The sequence below is a fragment of the Eurypyga helias genome, unplaced genomic scaffold (assembly GCF_000690775.1).
Source record: "Eurypyga helias isolate BGI_N326 unplaced genomic scaffold, ASM69077v1 scaffold9578, whole genome shotgun sequence".
Classification (NCBI taxonomy): Eukaryota; Metazoa; Chordata; class Aves; order Eurypygiformes; family Eurypygidae; genus Eurypyga; species Eurypyga helias.
Genome location: NW_010268870.1, coordinates 65,807 through 75,426, shown reverse-complemented (window position 1 = coordinate 75,426; position 9,620 = coordinate 65,807). Strand labels below are relative to the sequence as shown.

Here is a 9,620-nt window from a genome sequence, read left to right as displayed (position 1 = left end):
TCCCTCCAGCGTGTCAACCATGCCATACAGAAATAATGATGTGCTCTATTTTTTTGTCTGATCTTTTCTTAGTAATTCCTAATATTTGATCTGATTTTCTGAACAGTACTGATAATTTGATCTCACATTTTCATGGGACTGCTTACAGGCATCACTCCTAACTCATAATGGCCAGCTCAGCACCAAAGATTTCAAATGTGAATTTGGGTGTCTGGGGTTCATTTGAATTTGCCATTTTATTGTTCAACCAACTCAGTCTTGCAAGTCATGTTCTACAAGTCTTCACACTTGGTCCTTACTCAAATAACTTTGTAGGATGAGTAAATTTTGCCTTCTCATTGCACACCCATTTTTCTTGAGCTACACAGGTCCTAGCAAAAACCCTTTTGAAAAATCACATGAATTCTCCTGAGTGCAAGAGCTAACCATTTACTCCAACTCCTGAATTTTAGATTATTATTTATCCCTTCAAAACTTGTTCTTTTCACATCATGGCAACGCAACTTTCTCTAGCGGGACATTTTATGAAATGTCTTTAAGGAATTCAGACAGGCCCTGTTGGCCAAACACTTATCCATGCACTTACTGATCCCCTTAAAAGAATTCCATTTGGTTCGTGAGGCATGCCTTCACTTTGCACATGAAATGTCAGAAATAACATTTTCAAACTGCTCCATTTCTTTAGCAGAAGTGATTTGTACTCATTTAAACACACAGTGCATTTTATTCTTACATGTTTTTTTCTTTTTTAAGTACTAGTGAAATTTTACCTTGCAACATACTAAGTGTAATTTCTTGAAAGAAATATTAATTGCGTAGCTGTTCAAATAAATACATGCCAAAATGCATGTAATTTCTCAACAATCTAATTTTTTTCTACGTGGCATACTGGATATGCTATAGTAGGAATGAAAGGGAATTCAGTATTTCTTTGTATTTCCCAGCATATTTAGAGAGACCCATACCTCTATAAGAATAGCTTTATTAACTTACCATTGACTTTTGAGATTTCCCAATTCTTTTTTGTATTCATATTATCCACAAGAGAAAAAGTAAATGTTGAATAAAACAACTGTTCATCAGCATCGGTAGCTTCAATAAAAAATCTCTCTCCTCCACTGACTGGGTGGCAGAAGAAAGGAGGATGATTCATAGATAACTGTGGAGGGTTGTCATTCACATCTTTTAAGTGCAGTACCAAGGTTGTTTGGGATTTCTGAGATGGATTATCTGTAGAGTTTAACAGAATGCAAAGTTACACGCTCATCTTGGGCTTACATGCTGGATTGTTGCATTTGCACCTGCTGTAGAGGTACATGATCAAGCAAGCACTGGGAGGTGGCATTCTGCCTGTAGGTTGCAGAGGCAAGGTCTCAAGATGTCCTGAGGGAGTCAGGGTAGCTGCCACCACTTTTTTAAAAGTATGATTCATTTAACCCCCAACTCTTGCTAACGACAGAATACTGGCGAGTGAAAGGAGGCAGATAGACCATCATACCTAGTAAGTGATGGCATCCATCCTATCTGGTCAGCAATCACATCCAAGGTGACCAGTGCTCTTTGGAGCACTCTTTTAGGCATGCAACTCCTTAAGTTTCCCATCTCTCTTCTATATACAGGAAATGCAAGTCAATAATCTGCCTTAGGGCCAAGACAAGGGGCCCCAAAAGAGCTTTCTGACCCCTGTCATTTCTCCAGCCTGCTCCTGCAGAAACAGCTCCATGCTTGTCTTGGTGCTCAACAAAGCACTCCTTTTTTTTGGCATACATACTGCATCTCTACCCTTATCACCCTAAACAGTGACCAGCATTATTGTTTATCTGTGTTTAATAAGGAAAATCTAGATTTATGTCTCATTCAATCAGATATAGTCCAGAGTTTTTAACTCCTATTCAGTGTAAATCACATAATGAAATCTCTCCAAGTTACTCTCCAGGTATTTTTTCAAGAAGCTTAAGTATACCTACAAGAAAGACTAAAATCTTACATAGCTGTTGAGGAAAAAAGTGGCAGAAAATGCTGATGCTGAAAGCACTGAAGAAATTCTAACCTACTATACATGCCATGTGTCTCAAGCAAATATAAAGATATATGATAGTCAACTTCATGAAAGCTATTTTAATCCTCATTACCTACAACATCAAGATCTCATGTAAGGAAGTTAAATCATTAAGGAACATATACTTCTAAAGATACACCACCAGTTCCTGTACTTTTCAGGGCTGAGTCACGGGAAGGATGACCCTTCCTCATAAAGCAGTAAGGGCAGGGAATTCCTCTGTATGCTTATGTGGCTGTTTCATCGCTTACTTCGCTCTGATGCAACAACATCAACCGTGTACATTTCTTGCTGTTCTCGATCCAAATTGGAAGCAGTGTATATCTGCCCAGTGGTTGAATCGATCTTCAGCCATTTCCTTTTGTCACCTTCTAAGGAGTATCTGTGGAAAGAAATAAGAAATCACAGACACTGTTCCAAAGCAGGAAAAAATTACTGACAAAGCAAATAGTTCTTTATTGATTTTAGGCAAGGAGCTTGATTGCAATTGTACTCGAAGAGAGGGTTTTTGGAAGAGTCCCAGTACTACAGCCAACCAGGACAGAGGGAGGGAAAGGGAGGGAGGCCAAAAGCATTGAGAATAAGGAGAGCAGAATCATGGGAATGCCACCACACCTCCAGCCTGTGTACTGAAACTCCACCTGCCTTCTAACTAGGAAACCCGAAGTGTTCCTGATTTTTTGGTCCTGAAGTGCGGTCTGTGCCAACCCCATGTCCCTCTTTCCCCATCACATCTCCCATGCCCTGGTTTTGATGGGAGCACAAGCCAAACGCTGGGGTGCGTAGGGAGCAGCACAGCCAGGCACGTTTTTTTGCATCAGCAAGGGGCAAGGACCCCGGTATGGATTACAGTGGTCATCTGCTGCCAGTCTGGGGCAGCCTGTATTTACCATCAGGGCAGCCTTGGAACAGAGAGTGCTTTAAACACCATCACATAATTGCCTTTATATTATTGTTTTTAAAAAAATCCAAGGTCTCTGGGTATTTACTTATACAGATTTAACCATGAAAATATGACCCAGTTAACACACAGGCATTTGCTTGAGTAGATATGACCTGACCTCCTCATTCAGCGCTTTTGTTCTTTCGGTACCCCTTGCATTAAAAATAGCATGCTGACATGCTTGTACATCTCTTGCTTTTTATACTTTTTATTTTATGTCCTTTACCCTATTTTTTAGCAGTGATGTGGTTTATGTAAGTATGCATTCCTGTCATCTGTCTCTGTCATCATCCCCCAGAGCTTCTGGACTATGTGGCTCACTTTCAAACCAGTTTGACAGAAGGCCAAACATGCTAAGTTCCCAAAAGTTAGGGGAAAGTAGAAAGCCAGATGAGAAACCTCTGGGAATAAAAGCCCATGGGAGGCCTAACAGTCATATTTTGCAACTCCATTAACTACTTGGTGTTTTGCTGAATTTTAGTTAAATTTCAAGGATTGTTTGGTTTGGATTGATCTGTTCATTATCACAGCTGGGAATCGTGCAGCAAGAGACACAAACAATTCTATCCAACTCTACTGTGTGAGGTACATTTACACCACACAACACGACACTGTGCATAGACCTGGGAGGTGGCAGAGACTCAAGGTGACCAGGCCATACAACATGGTATTGGGCCACAGAGTTACGTATAGCTTGAGGTTTTGCATCCCACTCACAAGCATAGGAGCTGTTTTCCACAGAGCTTTGCATCAGCAGTGGAAGGAGGCATATCATCTTTGGCATTTGGAAAATAAAATTAATTAATTGTCAGTTACAGACTTGAGCTTCACTACAGGTGGAGAAAAAAAATGGTTTTCGGCTTTCTTCCCTTTTAGTTTCCTGTTTCAAGGGCCTCACTGGCTGATGCTTGTCACAGCACAGAGACAAAGCTGGTTAGAAAAGCACTGCCCAGCAGTCTGCTGCTGGTCAGTCACTGACCACCACCCCTCCATCTTCTACTAGGAGATGAGACTTTTGTAAAAATGCCTTTTCCTGCATAATAAATATTGGGCATGTTTTCCTTGTACATCTTTTAGCACAATTTTCTAAAACCTAAATTCAATAAATAAGTCATGGTGACTCTTTTTTACCGTACAGAATCCCCTTCAGGATCATAGGCCTCCACCGACAAGACCAGGGAGTTGACAGGAATGTCTTCAGCCACTTCACTGTTGTAAACTGTCTTGTTGAAAACAGGTGGCTCATCCACATTTGTTACGAAAACTTTAAACAAGGTAAGGGAGCTTGAGTTGTAATTCACGCCTGATACCAACGGTTCGGGGTTTGTGGCGCTGATCACCAGGTTGTACATCGGAGCTGCTTCAAAATCAAGAGGCTGGATAAATTAGGAAAAAAAAAAAAAGTGCTTTAAGCAACAGCCCCACAATTGTGGGGAGCTCCCAAGGGAAATGGCAAAGTCCTTCTCAAAGAGGAGGCGGCATCCCAGACACAGATAAAATAAGGGACAGCTGTCAGGAGCAAAATGACACTGGGAACAGTCAACTTAAATGAAACCATATGCCCATTTGGAGGCCTTCTCAGCAATTACATTTCCTAATAATGTGGCCACCTGCCTGAATAAGTTTAATAACTGTATCCTGTTTACAGCTGTACTATTTATAGCTCTGTATGAGAAGGCCTTGGGTGACCTTTGGGTGACAAAGTCATGCAAGGGTTGTTACACCAAGGAGTTTCTCACAACTGCCTCCTTGGGAAAAAATGTCGCTGAGGTTGAGCCTGAAGATGGTCCACCATATACTGCACCATCCTGCCCTTGGCCCAGCCTGCAGCAGGTGAACCTGGATGCAAACAACATGTCACCCCTTGGAAAATGAGTGATTTCCGAACCCATAGTTCACGCACCTTTGAGAACGATAATTTCAAAGGGAGAGCTCTTCTGCTATTGAAATTCATGGATGCAGCGGAAAGCGTTCCTTATTATCCTGACACTGAGACATGCTGGTCTTACTTGAATCTCTCATTGCAAAAGCCACCAATGGCCCAGAGCACCAGCAGGGAGTAGGATCTGCCCTGTGACAACCCACCACCATAACAACAGCCCAAGGAAGCATTTAGCTGGCTTTCTCTTTTCCAGAGATGTTGCTGCAAAATCACTCAAATAATGCTGCTTTTTTCCCTTTATGTTGCATAAAGACCTACTCCATGGGCCAGAGTCTGCTCTGCTGGAGAAGGGGTCAGCAGCAGAGCCAGCTGAGGGAGCTGCTGGTGACAGTGGGTGGACAGGGGATAGCAAAGGCAGGAAGATAGGTGTGCCTTGGCACACAATCAGGCGCAATGCCTGAGCCCAAGAGTGGGGCCTCCTGCAATCTACATCATGCTTAGAGTGTCCTCACCCCACCACCAGCCAACCCCCACCCCACAAATCATCACCAGGGCAGTTACTGTTTGTTGCATATATATATATGTATATAGAGAAGAATTAGCTCATCTATTCACCTTGTGAATCTTGACAAACCCTCGGTTCGTTTCAGGATCTGTATCTATGATGAACGTGTTGTGTGGGTCTCCTTCCTTCACTTGGTAATGGATGTAGGAGCTCCCTGTGTCAGGCTCGTCTCCATCAGTAGCTTGAATTTCTAATATCACTGTTCCTACTGGGAGACTTTCTGCAACAGTCACATTGTGATACTGAGGAGAGAGAGATGGGTGAAACATGACATGCCAAGCACCATCTGCAGATAAAAAGTTGAGTGCTACAACAAGCTTGAGACCCACAAGCATGGATGTATTTTAACCCACAGCAACCATGGGAGGGAAGGAAGTGGTGGGTGCACTTCCCAGCAGACACATAACCAGGTTAGAGATGTACAAAAACTTCAGTGAAGCGCATTGCAGCAGTACAGGTGAACTACCTCGCTGCCCAGGGGAAAAACAGAGCTGCAAGATGAGCACTACAGCCTCTGCAAAATTGTTATATCCCCTTTTTTAGCCTACATTTATCAATGGTGATGGGATCTCTGTCAGTAGGTAAGCAACTGGTATAGCAACAGTCCCAAACCTTGAACTCCTCTGTTAAAAGCACCCCACATTCATGCAATACAGCAGTAGTACAGCACCCTGTCAGCACTGCTGACTGTCAAATATTTATTTGCTCCATGCACCACAGGCCATTGCCACATGAGCAGCCCAGCTCCATGTGCCCCGTTTGATGTGTGCCCTGATGCAGCAGTCTCATCTTGAGACCAGGTTCTGGACTGAGACCTTGAGGTGAGAAGTCAACCGTGTGCTGTGTAGGCACCTGGGCTGCACGTGCCTCAGCTCCTGTTGTCATCAACAGAGAGCTGGGCAATGCAGCAAAGCCCAAAACCCAGCACGGCTTCCCCAAGAGGCCACCTACACCTGATGGGTCAGACAGCTCTCCTGAGCCCACTGCCTACGAGTATGGAGGGAGCTTGGACACCTAAATGTAGGCACTCCAGCCACTGCAGCATCTGCCAGGAGGCTTGGACCAGCTGGCAGGAGTCACGCAGGGTCTGCAGGTCTCTGCCACATGCCAGCACCTCCAGAAGAGGATGGGGCAAGAGCCTGACACTTCTTCCCAAACCAAGGGCCAGTGGGATTGGGATGGGCCAGTGTTTGGGCAGGGATTTCTGGTTAAAGCAAACAGACACTTTGATTTCCATTCACCTTCTGGCTTTTCCAGATACATTAATATTGTGTTTGGAAGGGAAAATGGGAGACGTTAGCTTTTTTCTATTTACCTATTTTAATTTAAAAGCCTTTTCTTCCCCCTTTCCCTCCAGAACTTACATTTCTGGAGTAAACTGCTTTAATAACATACTTTTTTCTCTATGCATAGTTTTCCACTGAGCAAATTACCTTATAGTTCAGAATCAACTATTAGTCAGTCTCACTGTTTGCTGTCTAGATAGAGCTTATATGCAGGCTTCGCAGCATATTTGACCTTATTTTCACTAGTGGATTGCTCTGTCAGTGGTTCTGTAACACTTGTTACACGGTAACTTGTTCTTGACATTCTATAGATATTGAATGCATGCTCAAACATTCCTCAAAAGTTATTGGGACATCAAAAATGGTGTTAAAAATACTCACATCTGGTTTTTCAAAGATGGGAATCTGATCATTGATGTCGATGACATGTATTTGCACGTCACAGATTGTTTGGAATACTGTATGGAAAGAGGACAAACGTCACAGCAACCCTTCTGCCGAAAATAACTTTCCTCCAAAAGGGTTCACTGTGAGCAAAAGTGAGTACTGCCAAATTGCCCGATCCAAGAAAAGTGCTGTTGCTGTAAGAAGCTCTTGATCTCCAATATCTCTTAGTCAGTGACAACCTCACTCTCTGTCTTACTATTCACTTTCCTAATTTCTTCAGCATTGTCCATCCTGTTTCATTTCCCTCACTTTTTTTAACCACATCTCTTTATCAGGATAATGATAGCTGTGAATTGTGTTAGCTTTCTCAATACCACTTTTGCATGTCAAAACGTTAGCCCCAGGTAGTTATGTTTCGTTACAGCCAGGCTTAAGCTTCAGATCTATGTAAATCTGTTACCTGAGCAGGGGCAGCCGTAGCAAAGGAGGGTTGTGTTTTTTACAACAAACAAATCATCAGTTTCTCCCTCTGCAAAGTTTTCATATCATCTGCCTGAGTGATGCTGTTTCATCTACACACCACACTGCCGTCTTCACACGACAGCTCTTCCATCCACAAGTTTTGCCTGACTATAAGTACTCCAGCACAAAGCTTTAGTATGGACTTTGTTTTCCTTTCTATTCAGTGAACCTCAAAGGACTCCTGGGAACCTAAATAATGGAAAAGATTCCTTTTGAATATTAATTTCAGCTCCTGATCTTTTCAAATACACTATCTGGACTGGACTCTCTGAGCAGCTGTGTTTAATTCCTTGATTTTTTTTTTTTTTTTTCCAGTGAACACCTTTGAAAGATTTTGGGAGAAAACCAATCATCATCTCTTCGTTTCTTTTTCCCCTGTGGAAGGAAATCTCTTACTGGACTACTTGTTAACAAGCTTCCCAATTTATCCACGCTCTGCCCTAGAGCTGGTTTCCTTCCATACTTGCATTATGAATCACAACCAACCTCCCTGCATCTCGAGAACAAGGCAGTACCATGCCACAGCAAGCCAGCTCTCAGTGCTGCTGCCTGTCCAGTAAACCCTCCAGGTGTCCTCTCACCCCTTAGACACTGAGCACAGGGGATGACAGTGTGAACAAAATTATCCCGACATATATTACTGCAGGCCTTACGTACCTGTATCTGTCACCTGCACTTTCAAGGTATAGTTGGATACCATCCGCTTGTTTAATGAATGGCTGGTTAACTGCAAAAGCCCAGTGTCTTTCTGAATAAGGAACAGATTATCTGCAGGAACAGCAGGAACCTGACTCTCGATTTCGAACTTCAGACGAGAGTTGAGGGTGTCCTCCTGATCCATGTCCGTAGCAAGCAGGGTGCCAATATAACTTCCTGTGGCAGAGACCAGAGTCAGTCAGGTAACACGGTGGTCCTGTTCTTCCACATAGGAGCGTGCTACCAACAGTGATACCAATGCAAAGAGTAGAGGGGCAATAAAAACACAGCTGCATGGAAAACATCACAATGGACACAATCATTTGGCTTCCGGGAGTGCTTTCTTTAGCATCCCAATGAACTGTTTTGGGCTTGGGGCAGTCCAAAAGGACTGGGCTATGTGTTTTCATCAGAATGAGCGACTGTAACAACAGTCACTTCAGCCTTGAAAACTACTAACTGATGTGAAGCCTTAGGGGCAGATTTCAGTAATGGTCCATTCAAGTCAAGGGCATTATCTTGGAGGAGCATCTGGAGGAGGGAAAACAGGGTCATGCCACTTTTAGAGCAGTATTTCTTGTGTTAGCAATAAAAGGAGTGGTTTTTATTTTCATGTTTTAAGCAGTTGCCCAAAACTGTGGTTGTGGGAAAATGCTATTTTATATTTTAAATGCAACAGCATTTTTAAAGTAGAGGTCTTGTCTCTGTCCTTCTCAGATTATTGAAAATCTTTCCATATGAATTATTGAAGAGAAAACAACAGGGCTATTTGCACAGGACAACATTTCACTAGGAGAGCTACATTTTACTTCTGGGGATCAGAATTTCTAGCTTTATTTGTACCTAGCTGGAAACAATAACAGAACAAGAATTATGTGTATAAATGAGTAGAAATTGTTTTCTTACCTCCACCTTCATTTTCTTGAACTTCAATTACAGTGAGGGCGTGATTGCACACAGGGGGATTGTCATTAATGTCTTCCACAATAACATGAATTTGCAGAGGTTTGTCCACCAGTTCTCCCTCGTGATCTTTTGTGACCACAAAGAAAGTATACTGCAATAAGAATATTGAGTTTAGTTACATTGACTCTCCACTGTGACAATATTTTGCATTTTAATTTGTAACTGTGGGAGCATTCCATACAAATGCAATATCATCTTATGTGTTTATTCGTTATTTTCACACTGTTTAATTCAGAACTCTTCCATGACTCCTTAGTGCCTGAGGTCCGAGTCCTCAGAAGAATTTGAAAGTCCTGAATACATCACTGCACTAT

The 9,620-nt window shown here is 42.6% G+C and overlaps 1 protein-coding gene across 1 annotated transcript in view; it reads right to left on the bottom strand.

The window, feature by feature from the left end:
- Positions 1–993: 993 nt before the first annotated feature.
- Positions 994–9,620, bottom strand: part of CDH17 (cadherin 17, LI cadherin (liver-intestine)) — a gene marked incomplete at its 3' end in the record, with an annotated part of 19,615 nt that continues 10,988 nt past the window's right edge. The window contains exons 9-15 of the mRNA XM_010157895.1: positions 9,247–9,397; positions 8,302–8,517; positions 7,117–7,193; positions 5,500–5,691; positions 4,134–4,378; positions 2,311–2,441; positions 994–1,230 (exon numbers count right to left, since the gene is read on the bottom strand). Coding sequence (XP_010156197.1) covers positions 994–1,230; positions 2,311–2,441; positions 4,134–4,378; positions 5,500–5,691; positions 7,117–7,193; positions 8,302–8,517; positions 9,247–9,397 — 1,249 coding nt within the window. The remainder of the gene's footprint in view (positions 1,231–2,310; positions 2,442–4,133; positions 4,379–5,499; positions 5,692–7,116; positions 7,194–8,301; positions 8,518–9,246; positions 9,398–9,620) is intronic.